Source organism: Schistocerca cancellata, chromosome 5, assembly GCF_023864275.1.
Source record: "Schistocerca cancellata isolate TAMUIC-IGC-003103 chromosome 5, iqSchCanc2.1, whole genome shotgun sequence".
Classification (NCBI taxonomy): domain Eukaryota; kingdom Metazoa; phylum Arthropoda; class Insecta; order Orthoptera; family Acrididae; genus Schistocerca; species Schistocerca cancellata.
The window spans coordinates 148664209-148680703 of NC_064630.1; the positions used below are offsets into that span (position 1 = coordinate 148664209).

Sequence of the window (16495 nt, forward strand, 5' to 3'; positions counted from 1 at the left end):
AAACCATTTGCAGATGCCACTTGCCTACTTTTTCAGCTTTGAGCCTAATCAATTGTTTTTGAAATGACCTTGTATATCGTGTTTACTGAATTAAATGAGATGAAGCTCAAAGAGGTGAAACTGCTATGAAACCTACCACATGCTTTGATCTGCACATACACATCAGATGAAGCCTAAGTTTTTTAACATTAACTAATAAAATTTTTCAGCTAATTTGCCCAAATTTCATTCATCCATAGTTTTTCTGATTGTGGTGATTTTTCTTTGAAAACAGAACAATCTTTGCACAAATTAAATTTTGTCAGCAAAGTGGTTTTATCATTAATAAAAAAACTGTACATCCATTACAGTCTCAGGCCAGAATGACCCCACCGTTTATCAGGAGAGGACTCTCCAATGTTTAGCAGACATTTGTTGCAACTGTTTTGTCATCAAATGATAACCTAAACCAGTCCAGTCACAAAAAGGACACACTAGCAGATTTTCACTTGCTGAACTTATCACATATTCAAATCAACAGCATTACAATACCCACCAAAATTCAGTTTGATTAAACTATTGAAGTTTAATGCTTTTTTCACTTTGTGTAAAATGGTTCTAAAAAGTTGTAAGCTTTACAGAATAAGCCTAATGTTTCACCATTATTCATAGTTTTTTTGGTATGATGTGGAACATGTCACACAGGAAACTCAAATAACCAGATATGAATACCATTATGCACTTTAGACACTGTTCCATATATTGTTTAAATATGCTTGTAGTTTAAAGCTGTTGCATAGCCTTACCCCTCAAAAACAAAAAGAAGTCAACATGACTACCAACAAGCCAACATTTCCAAGATATTTTGGTGGATTCTGCAGCTGATGTTCACCGAACTGTATTACAAAAAATCTTGTTTCTGGGTAAACAAACAAATAATAAAGTAAAATGACAAAAAGTAGAGAGTCAGCAGCAATTTAACGCAAGGACTTATTTTTCCAATTTCTCTTATACAGGGTGGTTCATCCACCTCTACCACTGTCATTTTACGCAAACCTGCAATGTTATAGCTTGTCTTCAAAACGAAGCATACGATTTTCCTATTCTCTCACTCACTATGAATTGTCTTTCAGATAAAATGAGCAGGGCCTTTTTATAAGAAATTTAATGTAATTAAATTTTGAAGTGGATATATTTTCACTGAAGGCCATGGTTTTGAAGTTATTGAAGAAAAATGTACAAAAGTGACCTTTAAGTTCACCTCCACCCCTCAATGATCCCTCTCCTGTCAGGATTTCTAGTATGTTGTTCATGGCACTCGCTCCTACCACTACATAAAAATTTCCGACTACACAAACTATTTTCAATATTCGACCTATTTCTGTCTGTACTGATTAGGCTATTATGCCCCAGCATGGTCAGCTACTTAGTTAACATTATTTATATAACTGCATTTGTGAGTGTAATTAATGAACACCTCGTGAACATTATGTTAAACTAATTATGTCGACAATCTGATCCTAACTTAATCCTTAGAACCACAGTGGTTTTGCAGTCAGTAGTCCTGACAAATATGATGCAGTTGTTTATTTTATACTGTTAAAAATCACTAAACTTCAGTAAAATGTGAAAAATTATTTGTGTAGTTGCAAGTGCATTTACAGTGGTACGTTGAAATGCCATAACATCTAGAAATCCTGACCCAATGGAAGCTAAGTGGGGGTGCATTTGAAGGTCACTTCGCACACTTTCCTTTAATAACTCAAAACATAGCCTCCAGCGAAAACTTATCCTCAAACAAAATTCAACTAAAATTTCCTACAAAAATATCATGCTCATTTCGTATAGTACTAATAATTTGCAGGCAGCTGTGAAAAATGTGAAAATCTTGTGCATAATTCACGAAGGCCACCTACAACATTGCAAACTGCATAGAACAGCAGTGGCAGGGGCAGCTCAATTGGCCTGCATTTATATCCATGTTTCTCTGAAACCACTCAATTGTTATTTGTATAACAAACAATACTTGGTAATTGTGGATCCCCTACTAAAAAAAAAAAAAACAAACCACTGATGGAAATGTGATATTCTGTAGAGGTAAAGATGCTATTCAAATGCTACTTAGTTGAAGTGTTGATTAAGTATCATCCTGATATACAAGGGCCACAAAATCACCCACTGACAGCAAATTTGTTTTTGGCAACTTCACACCACTATCTCAAAAACAATGAACTCTAAAGTTATAAAACTTACAGGTTTTAGAAAAACTACCAAGCAGTAAGTTCAGAAAAAGATGTTTCTAAGCGACCTACATAAAGAAAAGGTGACGTTTTTGGAGAAAGTAAGTTTTGGCAAAATTTACCAATAAATTTTAATGCCAGCTGCAAAAGTAATGAGCTAATAGCAAATTGTTGAACAGCTCTATCACAATTACCCACTGCATTACAGCACTTTGAACAGCAAATTTTGAAATGTTTGAGAAATATTTTCACACCATTCACTTAAGAGGCGCCTACCCACAAAGTATTAAAACTGATGAGCTAGAAATCTGGAAATACATTTCATCTTCATTTAGCAAATCTGTACCTCAAATTTGAATAATTTGGAGATGGTCAAATGGTGACCCCTACACCACTTGACTAATGATTAATATTACCATTCCATTTAGAACCAGAGTTACACAGTTAACAGTACAGGCTTTATGTTTTACCTATTCACCCACCTATTACACACTGTCACATGAGCTGCAGTCAAAGTTACTTCCACTTCACAATACACCCAATGAACTCTTTGCTGGGCTGACTACCACTACAATGTGAACTTCACAAGAGCAACTTGCTTGAGTAGCTTCTTATCATTCAAATGATTTCCCTATATGTCTCTTTTCACATAGAACAGTCACTTTAGGAGGTGAAAACAATGTAATGCATGAAGAGTAACAGAAATGCCACATTATTTCAAAACAGGCCCCACCAAACTTCACCTCTATGCCAATTTTCTCTGCTTTAACACAGAACTGGTGGTTTATCATCAACTAAGAAGCACATTTAAAGTGAGCAATTATGGGTAACGTTACTCTAATCTGCCCACAATACTATACAACATTTTAACTCCCTTTATTCCAAGTCACACACAACCACAAGGAACATACCTCAGACAGACATACAAAACTATATTAGCAATTAGAAATTATATACTTACACAAAGGAGTATTTCAAAATCCAGTATTATATAGATTTTACTTTGTATTCTTAAATGCATACTAAACACTTTTCCTAGTTGAAGCTTTTAATATTTAAAGACATTAAAGAATATTTTAATGCCATAGCTAGATGCCATAACTAGAAAGACCAACTTACTGAAACTGTTTCTACGTGGAATTCTGTCGGACTGTTATCTTCGGTGAGCATCAGAATGACAGGACACACTTGTTCCTCAATGGTGCTAGGTTCCACTAATCCTTCCTCCATCAGCAGCAACAACGTCCTCTGCGCTGTCTTCCAGACCTGAAAGTTTCCAGTCAGGTATTAATATTTTGTACTGTATTTTTTTTCTCCACATGAATGTACTACAGGAATTTACTCGTGTCGAGTAACATCTGAATGTGTGTGATCTCCCTTTCCCTCACCACCACCACCACCACCACCACCACCACCACCACCACCACCACCCTTTTGGAAAGCATAACAGATCTTTCAAATACTACTTTGCCTCTGAGTACATTTAAAAAAGGAATTTAAGTCTGATTACTTCACTACATTTATTATTTCATTATTTATGTGTGAATACACAATTTGAAATCTGTGAACAAAATCTTGGTAGACCCAGTGTTGAGCGGTTGGAACAGCGTAAAAAGATGGACCTGCATTACAATCCGTGTAATTAAACCACAGAAACATAAATGAGAAACAGTTTTACTGAAGAGTCTACACTGGCTATCACTGTTAGTGATCAAAAACATGTACATACCAACCATCATCATCAAAATTTAGCTAATTTTTTTCCTGCTTACAGTATCACCACGAACATTTCAAACAGCCAAGTTTTATTACATACTTTGGTTTGCATCTAGTATCATAGCAATCATGTATGTGATGTGTCTTTTGTCACTGCAGAATAAAAAGATGTGGCTGATGGGAGGAGACCTGCACGCGCACACACACACACGCGTTGCGGAAAACCTATTGCGAAAATTGTAGCAATTTACTGCTTGTGAATGTGGTAGAAAATTCAAACTTACCTGGTTGTCTGTATCAGTTAGAAGCTTCAAAACAAGCGGCAAGATTATGTCCGGTACTAAGTGATGAAGCTGTTCCCGGTCATTGTGGCACAGCATTGCAATGGGCGGTAGAGTCTGCACTATCTCAGCACGTACTGTCACCTCTGAAACAAATTAAAATAAACTGTGGCAAGATGTTTCAACGCAGAAGACAGTATGTGGCACAGATGCATTCAAAATTTTGAATACCTGAGGATGCTATCCTAGAACAAAGGTATAACAAACAAAATTTGGTAGCCATTACTAATTTTGATCACAGGCAAGTACACAGGTACGGAAGAATGCATTAAATGAAAGCTGGGCGACATTTTCTTCGTTTTCCTACCTTCTGTTTCATGTATAACCTTTTAACAGAAGCAACACAGCAAGGTACAGCAGTTCAGTCAGGAAAATAAGTCAAGCTCCAATTAAGAATTTACTTTAAATACATTCATTGCGCAACAGAAGAACCAAATAGTGCACCATAGCAATTGTTTCATCAGTATTCACAATAACTGTTAATAATAATCACTGATTATTGGCAACAAAATGTGTCCTGCAAGAAATCCCATGCCTAGGAAGCCACATTTTCTCATTTCACTCAGATTCCACCCTTGCTAAGTTATGTTGCTTTATGTATGATAGTTTAAGAAATTCCCTACTGCAACATTGTAGGATTTCCTTTACACTGGAAATCATTTATTGAAATGTTGGGGAGAACAATTAATTAGTTGAAGAAGTAGTGTCACATTAACTGACTTAATAGCCATAAAACTATCTGGACTGTCCTTTCCCAGTACATATATCTGCACTCCACCAGCCGTTATCCTGTCTGGCGAATAATGCTTCGGACTAATATTCGGGAATTTCTGCTTTTTTTCAATATGCATAGTAAGTGTGGGGGGAAATCACTCAATATGCCCTTACAAGCTCACATATATTACTGCTATGTCCCAGGGTGACATGCAGTGGCTGGAACAGAATTGTCTCATAGCCTTCCTGTAAGACTGTTTCTTTAAATCTACCCAAAAAGAGTGTGACAATGTCCATTTTTTCCCAATTGTCCTTTTTAAAATTCCTCAAACATCTCTATTATACTTACTTGAGGAGTATACCAGTGGGTCTATTCTACCCACATAACTTTGCTGTAAAATGTTTTCATATCTTCCTGATTTACCATTTTCATAAACATAATAATGGGATCACAACATAACCATGAAAAATACGCCATACTATCAACACCATCTCTTTACATACATACAATCCTAGCCACATGTAGCATTTCAGGTGTGTCTGCTATAATGCCTCCTTGATAAGGATTCGAAAAGCTGGAGCAGTACTCCAGAACTGGCCATACTAGTGTCTTTTGTGCAACTTCCTGAATATATTCACTCCACTTCTCCAGGTTTCTCCAAAGAAATTATGTTCTTCCATTGCTTTTCGTGTTACTGATTTTATACTGTTGTCCCAGGTTATCTTCAGCACTGATCTTGTAATCAGATTCTATCAGATTCTCTTTGTTATGGGCACTGTCTTGCATTTATCCACTTAAGTAATGCCCCCATTCATTACACCAAGCATAAATTTTATTTGCGGTAAGTTCCTATGGGACCAAACTTTAACTTACACACACAGAAACAGACACACAGACAGACAGAAACACACACACAGACAGACAGACACACACACAGACAGACAGACACACACACAGACAGACAGAAACACACACAGACAGACAGACACACACACAGACAGACAGACAGACACACAGACAGACAGACAGACACACAGACAGACAGACACACACAGACAGACACACACACACACAGACAGACACACACACACACAGACAGACACACACACACACAGACAGACAGACACACACACACACAGACAGACAGACACACACACACAGACAGACAGACACACACACACAGACAGACAGACACACACACACAGACAGACAGACACACACACACAGACAGACAGACACACACACACAGACAGACAGACAGACACACACAGACAGACAGACACACAGACACACACACACAGACACACAGACACACAGACACACAGACACACAGACACACAGACACACAGACACACAGACACACAGACACACAGACACACAGACACACAGACACACAGAGACACACAGACACAGAGACACACAGACACAGAGACACAGAGACACAGAGACACAGAGACACAGAGACACAGAGACACAGAGACACAGAGACACAGAGACACAGAGACACAGAGACACAGAGACACAGAGACACAGAGACACAGAGACACAGAGACACAGAGACACAGAGACACAGAGACACAGAGACACAGAGACACAGAGACACAGAGACACAGAGACACAGAGACACAGAGACACAGAGACACAGAGACACAGAGACACAGAGACACAGAGACACAGAGACACAGACACAGAGACACAGAGACACAGAGACACAGAGACACAGAGACACAGAGACACAGAGACACAGACACAGAGACACAGACACAGAGACACAGACACAGAGACACAGAGACAGAGACACAGAGACACAGAGACACAGAGACACAGAGACACAGAGACACACACAGACACAGACACAGGCACACAGACGTCTGAGGGAGGGCTCGAAACTCAGACAGGAGGGTGGGGCTGCTACGTGAACCCTGATAAGGTGGCTCAGACTGCACAGCTACCCCGTGCGGTGTGGAAATTGTATCCGAGTGTTCTGACGTTCTTACAATCATGTTTTCTATAGACCACAGCGTCGATAGTTGACAGTCACAGTGATGCTGGGCCTGTAACATATCCTACTCTTAACTCTACTTCCCTTTATGTTGAGCATTTTCTGTTGAATAAACTTATAAATTAATCAAATCACACATATGAGAGAGCTCTCAACAGCACGTTATTAGACAACAGTCTGTTTAATGCATTTTGTAAATCAACTCTACCTGGCTCTACATAAGGGTGGCTTGTGTTTTTTACCAGTCATGTGGGACCATTCACTGCACAAACTATTCTCGGTGAATTAGATGGGAAGATTAATTGTGAAGTACATTAACTCACACAGAAGTACATTTTAAAATGTGGAATTTAATAAGTTTTAAGCCAAAAGGTTTAGAAATTTTCTTTACAGCATGGGCTATCAGAAGTAGTTGGATCCAGTTGTCTGAAGAAGTGTTCAGTGTTTCTCCACAAGCCTGTTAATGAATATTGATGATGTGTGTTTTCTCAGTGGACACTGGGACAGTTTAACACCATCACCACTACATGTTTGCAGTATTCTGTTTTATCAAATTATTGTTTATGAATTACTCTACAGTCAAATGTCCGATATGATATCGGATAGAAACATTTGATTCTAATACTCCCTGTTATTTTCCATGTAAGTCTGGATTTCTTTTCATTTGCAGACTCACTGGGCCTAATTTTTCAGGTTATTGTTGATAACACCCCATGTCCTGGGGAATACCTATTTCAGACTTGGAAACGAAGACAACTCTCTCTCTCTCTCTTTTGCGTCCATGCAGGTACAAAAGTTTGCCATTTTCTGCTCTTCAATCGACTAGCGTGGGGGGGGGGGGGGGCCATGAATCGATGTGGCGCGGCTGTTGCCACGGCCGAGACGCGCGCGGCGCTGTGAATGAGGCGTGGCAGCGGCCGGCGCCCATTGAGCCGGGCGATCAATAAGCGGCGGCCAGCGTAGTACTACGGCGTGCGTACAACTACGCGGCCCGGCCGCGGGGCCGCGTGCAGACACGTCAAAAACGCCGCGGGTGCGTGTGCAGCTGAAGAGACGTCACGCGTCCCGATCTGCATGTTGCAGGAGAGTGAGCCGTGCTCGTGTAGTCAGGGCCTCTGACTACTTACGACGTTAATGTTCATTCCTAATCTCATCCAATACATTGCGTATCTCATTAATACTGGCATAAAGAACCAGTGCACACTCGACTGCATTTCACTACGAACTGTCGACGACAGGAGAAACTATTTTGCACTTACTGTCACTGCTATCTTCTAAGCCTGTTTATCCGTATAATACGTAGTACACATTGCATGCCAAACGCTGTGAGGAGCCCAGCAACTTTTCTATTTAACCCGCGAGGAAACTAATCATTTAGCGACTAATCACTTAGCAATTGTCAATTTAAAATAATAACGCTGTATGGCATCATTTCCAGATGACTGGAGTAAACGTTTTGAAGCACTGGAACTAATCTATCACTATCATTTTTTCCCCGAAAATTTGAAGATACGTCCGACGTAATTATATTTATTAACCTACTATTTTAATAAAGTCGCACAAGTGTTTAAGACGTTCTGTTCCATTATCTTTTGTGCCTTATTGCCTTATTAGAACATCCGCCTTCCATTGTTAAAGCTCGCCACAATGGGGATATCTGGAGTACACAATTTTGGTCTTCGTACACAAATAGTCTGGCAAATTAGTATCTGAACGTGAATACAAAACTTTCGAAAATGATTTCACAAAGGACATTCGTCTTCATTCAACAACTGTAAACAACATGATACAATAGCCGGAAAAGCATACGACAAAATCATATCACACGTGCTAACGTGAAAAGTAGGAACACTCAGCTACAACTCTGCTCATGGGGCGTAATTTCTTCACTCTGAGCTCGGATCTGTTCAGCTCAGGAAGCGCGGAAATGCTGTTAAGGTGGAAGACGTTGCCTTCGGTTTTTATCAGTAGTTTTCGATGCACGTACAAAGGCAGAGCATTGTTTAAAAGCTATTACTGCCTTTTGAATATTTGTGAATAAAACTGACAAAACCCTAATTATGTACATAGCTGGCTTTGTGTTTAGTAGGGTTTAAACTAGTTTTTGTTTTTAAGAGGAAGAAACTCTTCGAAAGATATGGAAAAGTCTACAAAACGTCACTGAATTTAAAGTAACAGGAATGCTGTTACATTAAGTTAAATGTACATTGTCCAGCCACATCAATCTTACCACCTGTCAAAAGACTGCATAACCACCTCTTGCAGACGAACCGCTTCCAGATGTGAGGTAGATAGTCCATGAAGTTCTAGAAGGTGCCGACAGATATACATAGCCATGCCCCACTCCAAGGGCGCAGCCACCTACGCTAAGCTTCTCGGTTGAGAATCCATGGGGGCGAACAACCCAATCGAGATCACAGTTTCTCGATTGGGTTTGAATCCGGGGAGTTTGGTGGCCAGGTGAGCACGCTAATTCATCCTGGTGCTTTTCGAACTACAGAAGTAAAATGCGAGCTGTGTGGCATGTTTCATTGCCCTGCTGGTAGACACCATCATGCCCAGGAAACAATGTGTACGGGTGAACATTATCCTGAAAGGATAGTCATAACTGGATGTGCCTTTCAGAATGATGGGCTCACCCAGGAATGCCGCAAAAATATTCCCATATCATAACGCTGCCTACTTGTTTGTTGTCAGACGTTTCACTCTGTACACGCCAACAGCCATCTGTCTGATGGAGAGAAAAACATACATCTGAAATGGCCACACAGTGGGCGTCCCGTTTGCGGTACTGATTTGTGAATTCCAGTCTTCGTCGCCGATGAATAGCAGTCAGCATGGGTGCTTGAAGCAAGTGCCTGCTTCCGAGGGCCATACGCAGCAACGTTCGCTAAACGGTCGTTAAGCAAACACTGTTGGTAGTCCCTTGGTTAATCAAGGCTGTCAGTTGCTCATCACTTGCACGCTTATTTGCCCGTACAGATCTCGACAGCAGTCTTTCACCCCTGTAGTACATGGCCCGTGGTGTACCACACGTGCCTCTGAGCCTATTTTTGACAGCGCCGTTTTACCATGCACGGTATACTGTAACCAGGGCGGCACGCGAACTGTTTACAAACTTAGTCATTTCGGAAATGCTTTCACCCTTGGCCGTAAATCCCGCCATGTCGTTTTGGTCAGATAATCACTCCGTCTATGCATTGCGGCAAGGACTGCACTGTTTACCGCAGCCACGACAAGCTTTATATGCCCTCCACGCTAGTGCTGTCATCTGCCGTCTGAGTGATTACTGCACGTCGATACAGTACATATTAATCGTGTCAAGAGGGTGATCAAAAATTTTCCGTTCGAAGGCCGTTCAGTTCAGAATCGCTATGACAAACAAGCAAAATCTCCTTGGGCATTGAGGCAATAATCCCACCGACGCATCTGGTTAAGGATACCCGTTTGATAAAATAACGTGTTTCACTGCGTGAGTGGTCCTCGTCAGATAGAAACCAAGGGTCTTCCAAAGCTTTTTAAGGGCTGAATGCGTGCTAATCGCATGGCGAGATGTCTGGATTATAGGACAGGTGCTCGAGTAACACGTGTCTCCCACTTGAGTTAGCGTAAAGTGCGTTACGAGGCTGACCTCCCATATCGACCGGCGTCCTGTGTCAATCACGACCAGTGCGGAACTTTGCGCACCATTCCACAATGATGGTTTTGACAGACATGCTGCCCCCATACACATTCACTTTCTCATAGATGTCAACCGGTGTTTGTCCTTCAGCAGCCAAAATAATGTTTTGACGCATTTGTTAGTAACGTCGCCAGAATTCAGGTTTCAGCATTTACAGTACGCACTTTGGAAAGACACAAATGCCATACTAGTCCCCTGCGTAGATGTTAATGCTTATATACTTGCTTTAGAGTCTCGCTACACTGTATACACGCTGCACCAACGCCCTCACACGGAAACTTCTTGAGCGCCCCTTATATTACCGTAATAACGGAGGTAAGACACTTTGGTACAAAGTAGTGCAGTGCTGTTCTCTGGGAATTTAATGTCTGTGGACGGCTGTCCGCAGGCTAATAAAAAGAGTAAATTTGGGGATGGTATCTTCTTCGGCCTCTCAACTCTAGAACGTGATCCAGAAAATGAAACGTTACTAACGTACTACCTCCGCCAGTAAGGCCCTGCCACACAGTGAAGACTTTAAAATCAGAACCATTACCCGAATGTGCGAAGCCCACTTTTGTTTAGGTACCCAAAGATTTAACTTCGGGAAGGCTCAATAAAATGACGCAGACAATTTTCAGAGATTAGAGTAGGACGTGCGACAAGTTAACACTCAGTATGCACGTGTTTATCGTGCTTAAGACAACCCATAGAAGACAATTACTGGAAGACAATCACTGTTACCGATTACGTGCGTTTCCAGAAGCAGCAAACTGTTTCAGTAGATTATTCAAGTGGCTGTGTTCTCTGGTGTTTCTCGCTTACAGTGCATCAGCAATACAACACATGAACCTACAAAAAGGTCAAGTAAGTAGACTTGCATCCGCAGTGCGTGACAGTCTTCACATAGACGAAATCTCTTGTCTTCGTCCCCTTTTGCAGAACTATTTTTTCTCATTGTGCACGTGTACGTAACACACACACACACACACACACACACACACACACACACACACACACACACACACACACACACACACACACACACAGAGAGAGAGAGAGAGAGAGAGAGAGAGAGAGAGAGAGAGAGAGAGGGGGGGGGGTTATCTGTGGACTTCGTTAAATTTGCTGAACGGCGTGTTCTCTGTCTTGGGTGTCACTCTTTGGCCTCTGCTAGCACGTCATGCTATACTGCTATAGTGTTTCCTTGTTTAGCACAAAACGCCGCTCCTCGCAGGTCTGAGTGCACCTGGCCCATAGACGGCGGCGAGGGCATTTCCCCGCGGCGGTATTAATAGCCCAGACAGCGGCCGCCGCCCTCTCGGCAGTGACGCGTCTCGTCTGGCGGCCTGCGTCGGACACGCTTACATCCCAAACGCATGTGCCAGACACTGCATTCCGCCTTAGGGGCAGATTACGCCAGGCGCATGAATATTCATATTTATCCACAGCTTCGAACCTCTGCCGCTTGCTAACACCAACGTAATCACACAAAAAGTTTATTACTCGAGTTTACGTGGAGTAACTTTTTGCTATTATTTTATTTGGACATCACTTCCCTTCCTAGTCATTCACTCAAATTACTCTTCAACTTCCCTAACTACTGCTTTCCACTCAATCTCTTAGTGTGACTTCAAAATCATAGCAAAGAGTGAGGAGACTCATCCAGGGGTTGTGTTTGTGATTACCCACAACTGGCATTTCCGCACTCCATAAGGATTTTAATAACTTCGACGGCCATATCAACATAATAAACGAATTTGCTTAACGGAAACGCTCATTTCTGCTATTGGAGTGGAAAGGAAAATTAAAGGTCTGACGAAATTTTTCAACTGGAGATTTAATACAGAGCTAGATTTCCAAAGACCTCGACGCAGGAGTATAAAACGACACCAGTTAAGAAATTATAACCTTTCCTTTACTGCACACGTTAACATTTGGCTCCATAATTTTGCCAGATCTGACATTATGAAAAACATTATGCTCCCATCAACATATTAGCAACAACGAAAATACCTCTTTCATCTAACAGATGTTTACATAAAAAAGGAACCATCACAAATCGCGACGACTTAAGTATGATTACCGTCTTCGAATCAGTGTCATTTCTGCTCGTCTCATTGCGTATTCATTTCAGTTACCTTCTGTACTACACTGTGGCAGTTCTTTCCATGTATGGCCCCAATTTCATGGAGCTATGTTACTTGCCAGTGACACTGCACAAAAGTTTTTTGTCATTGGGTATTACACAACAATGTAGTTTCGGCGATAAGTTAATCTTTTATACTAAAAATAGGAAATTAAACTCACTTTGAAAGTTGTGATTAGCTGTACGCTGGCGTGTTTCAGTATGATATACTATCTTCCTTTCTGTTCCTTTGATTTCACATTACTTTTATCGTAGAGCACATCTGCAAAACGAGTATCTGTTATTGAAGTTATTTGTAACCACGACAATAGGTGTCCATAATGTATATTGTATCCTAACGAGAGTGTCAAATGTTTTTAGCATGGGTCTATCGTTTCACTGCAGTCACACTTCTAACGAGAAAAGGGCTGACGCCTAACATGCCCATGCTGGCATTAACATGTAATGGAAAACCAGCAGCCGTAGCAACGGTCACCGATCTACCGTAGTTACACCACTTATTTATTGAAATTTTCAGAAGATTAACGTCAATACAGCACTATAGACAATGTTCCACATGAACGAACAGGTGAACCGAAGGTGGGTTTGATCACCGCAGTGCTTTACTATACAAAGTTATATTGAAGATGGTATGCTTTCGAATCTATGTATCCAAGGACATACAGTTTACTTTGACTGTGAACCATATTGCAGCTACGCATAATCTCTATTAAAACAGACCACTACCTCTGGTGTACCAACTGCCCAATAGATATCCTACATTGAAACAGTCTGGGGGTCGCCTCTATTGCAGTTCAATCTTTCATTCCTTCCTTCTTGCACTGTATAATATTTAACAGTTTAGTGCGAGTGGCAAAAGCAGCTGTGACCAACCAGCGCTCTATTTCCTTCTCAGGCAAGCCCACGAAATGGACGAAAGTATTGACTGCAGCAAAACTGTCTCAACTCCAGCGATTGAAATAGTGATATAACGGAGTTCGTTTCTTCGGAACCCAAGTCGGAGATTGTGAACTTGTTTCGGTACACTTTCCAGCAGCTGAAGGAGAAGACAGCAATGTATCTTTCATATCGGCGATTCCTTCATGTTAAACATTATGTGGAGATTTTAAATATAGTTTGCTTGAAAATTTTTCTATCAATTCGTACACTTCGCAGTAATTTAGTTGAATTCACCAAAACAATTCCAATCGCATTTACGTTAGGCTTCATTTTGGCTTTCCATCATCAGGCACGTTTAATAAATGCACACTGCCTCAAAAGGAGTAACTAACACCACACCACGTAAGAGACTGCTTTTCAGAAAGTGACTGAAAACTATTCGGACCTCTAGCCCTCACCTGAAAGCCGTTAATTCGAGATGCCGAACACTCCTCGCAGTTACAGAAGAGTCTTAAAAAATTATACTTCTGAGGACATGCCTGAAGCGATTTGTAAACAGCGACATTCCTTCGCAGTGGGCCGAGGTAATAGGAGGCTGTGAGCATTATGCGACTTCTGAGGTCATCAGTCGCCTAGAACTTAGAATTAAACCTAACTAACCTAAGGACATCACACACATCCATGCCCGAGGCAGGATTCGAACCTGCGACCGTAGCGGTCGCTCGGCTCCAGACTGTAGCGCCTAGAATCGCACGGCCACTCCGGCCGGCATTTGACGTTTTGATTTTTGGAGTTCAAATTTTGACTCTTGATCTTCGGTGAAACATACTGAAAACTATCTGTGCAGGGAGCAGCATCGGAGGTGCAATTTCAGTCGGAAGTTCCAAATATTCGGAATCAAAGGTAAGTTTCATCCCCAACATTGCACAAAGCTTGTAGGCTAGTGGAACATTAGAATCGTCTTTTGACTAGATCAATTCTGCAGCACACAGTGGGAGGGGCTAGGTGTGCGCCGCGGCAGGTGGTGCGGTGCTGGCTTCCGGCGCCGCTAAGTATAGCTTCCGCTTCCTCGGCCGCCACGTGGCGCGCACATGTCCGCGCCCGCTGGCCCAATCTCGTCCTCGGTAAACACTTCCGGCCGGCGAAGAAAGCACTACTTCGTCTCCGAAGCATCCTGTTGCACTGCTCCGCCCACCTTCCTGCCCCGGCGCAACCGCAACGGAATGAGTTGTTGCTGGTAGAGCTATCTGAACGAAATTCGCGGGCAATCAGAACACATTTATTAAGCAAAGTATCAGCCACACACTAAATACGACCTAGAATAGTATGACATTACCACAGGTTCCAAAACAAGTCGCAAACATTCCTTCGTAGAAATATGGCATCGTAATTTGCGTAGTTCGTACATTATTTTTGTCGGAAACTTTCTCAATACCATTTCGACCACAGAAAAAGCTAAGCACAGCCACAACGGCAATGGTGCGTGGGGTAAAGTTGTATTCTCAGTGCAATGCTGCATATGTACAGCTTTCAATGTGTCAACGTGATCTGGAAGCTCATTTCAAGTACAGATCACACACACACACACACACACACACACACACACACACAGTCGCTTTACGGCAAGACGTCTTGTCAACACGGAAAGTTGCCCGCTGAACTGGCGTACGCAACGGTGATGTTCTTCGAACACGCAAACACTATCGTGGGACGCGAAACATTCGACGTCTGTGTAATTGGTCACCTGGGGTCAACAACACCAGCCGGAAGCTGTTAGCTACAAACCATCCCTTGTTACCCCGAATAGAATGCAGGGGTGCGCGCTGCGCCGTGTCCATCAGACAGTAAGCAACCGTCTCCATGCGATCAATTTGGCCTCCAGGCTTCAGTCATCACAACGACAGCAAGCCTCCAGTGGTCTGGTGCGTGGAAGAGATGAGCAGTAGTACGCTGAATGGAACCTCTATCAATGGACACCGGGTTCTCGTCATCGAGGAGTGCAGGAATTGTCTGGCGTCCGATTTTCGCCACAAAAGTTTGTGGAAGCAGCCAGCTAGCAATGCACATCTCGGGCGTGGATCCTTACAGGTTCAGCACGGAGGCGACATTTCAGAAGAGGAAGATGTATTTAGTAGGGCTATTTAGGAAGTTTCGATCGTCGAGAAACGGAAACCAGTTAAAATCAAAAATGTTTTATTTGTAACAGTTAGCAACACCTCCCAGTCATTTTTTCGTCATTAGCAAGCGGCCGCTTATGCTTGCCGCCAATTCTCTACGCTGATCTGCAGCTCGTTGTCTGTGCCAAAACATTTTCTTCATTATCAGCAGTTCATGTGAAGAGAGAGGAAACTGAGCGAAAGCCAATTGGGGCTGTATTGCGGGTGATCACAAACTTCCCGTCGAAAACGCAGCAGGAGTGTCTTTTCATTGCCTCTGCAGAGTGCTGCCGACAATAGGCTATTTTCCATGTTTAAAATATGGTTCAGCTTGTTATTCTGATTGATTATAACATTTCAATAGCACTTACAGTCTATATTCTCACAAAATCATTTAATATCGAAACTATTACTGGCTGATGTTCTGGTGACGTCACAAGCATTTTTGTTACTCAGCCGGAGTTACAAGGTTTTAACGTACTTTTAATGATTACAGTTTAGCTATTTAGTGATGGAAAACGCAATTACAACTTTTAAGTGGCAATAGAAAAGAATTCTGAGAACGTTGATAGTGGAAGCCTTGCGAAGTTGATCGTACATACTCCACCCATTTACAGCAGCGATATGTGCAACGAAGGACATTCGTTTCTCTGCAAC

General features: G+C 41.9%; 1 protein-coding gene across 4 annotated transcripts in view; it reads right to left on the reverse strand.

Moving 5' to 3' along the window:
- LOC126188967 (serine/threonine-protein phosphatase 4 regulatory subunit 1-like) overlaps window positions 1–16495 on the reverse strand; it is a 328109-nt gene that overhangs the window by 29597 nt on the left and 282017 nt on the right. For all 4 annotated transcript variants that reach the window (XM_049930729.1, XM_049930728.1, XM_049930730.1 and 1 more), the window contains 2 exons: window positions 4220–4362; window positions 3339–3485 (listed from right to left, as the gene is read on the reverse strand). In XM_049930729.1, the coding sequence (XP_049786686.1) occupies window positions 3339–3485; window positions 4220–4362 (290 nt within the window). The remainder of the gene's footprint in view (window positions 1–3338; window positions 3486–4219; window positions 4363–16495) is intronic.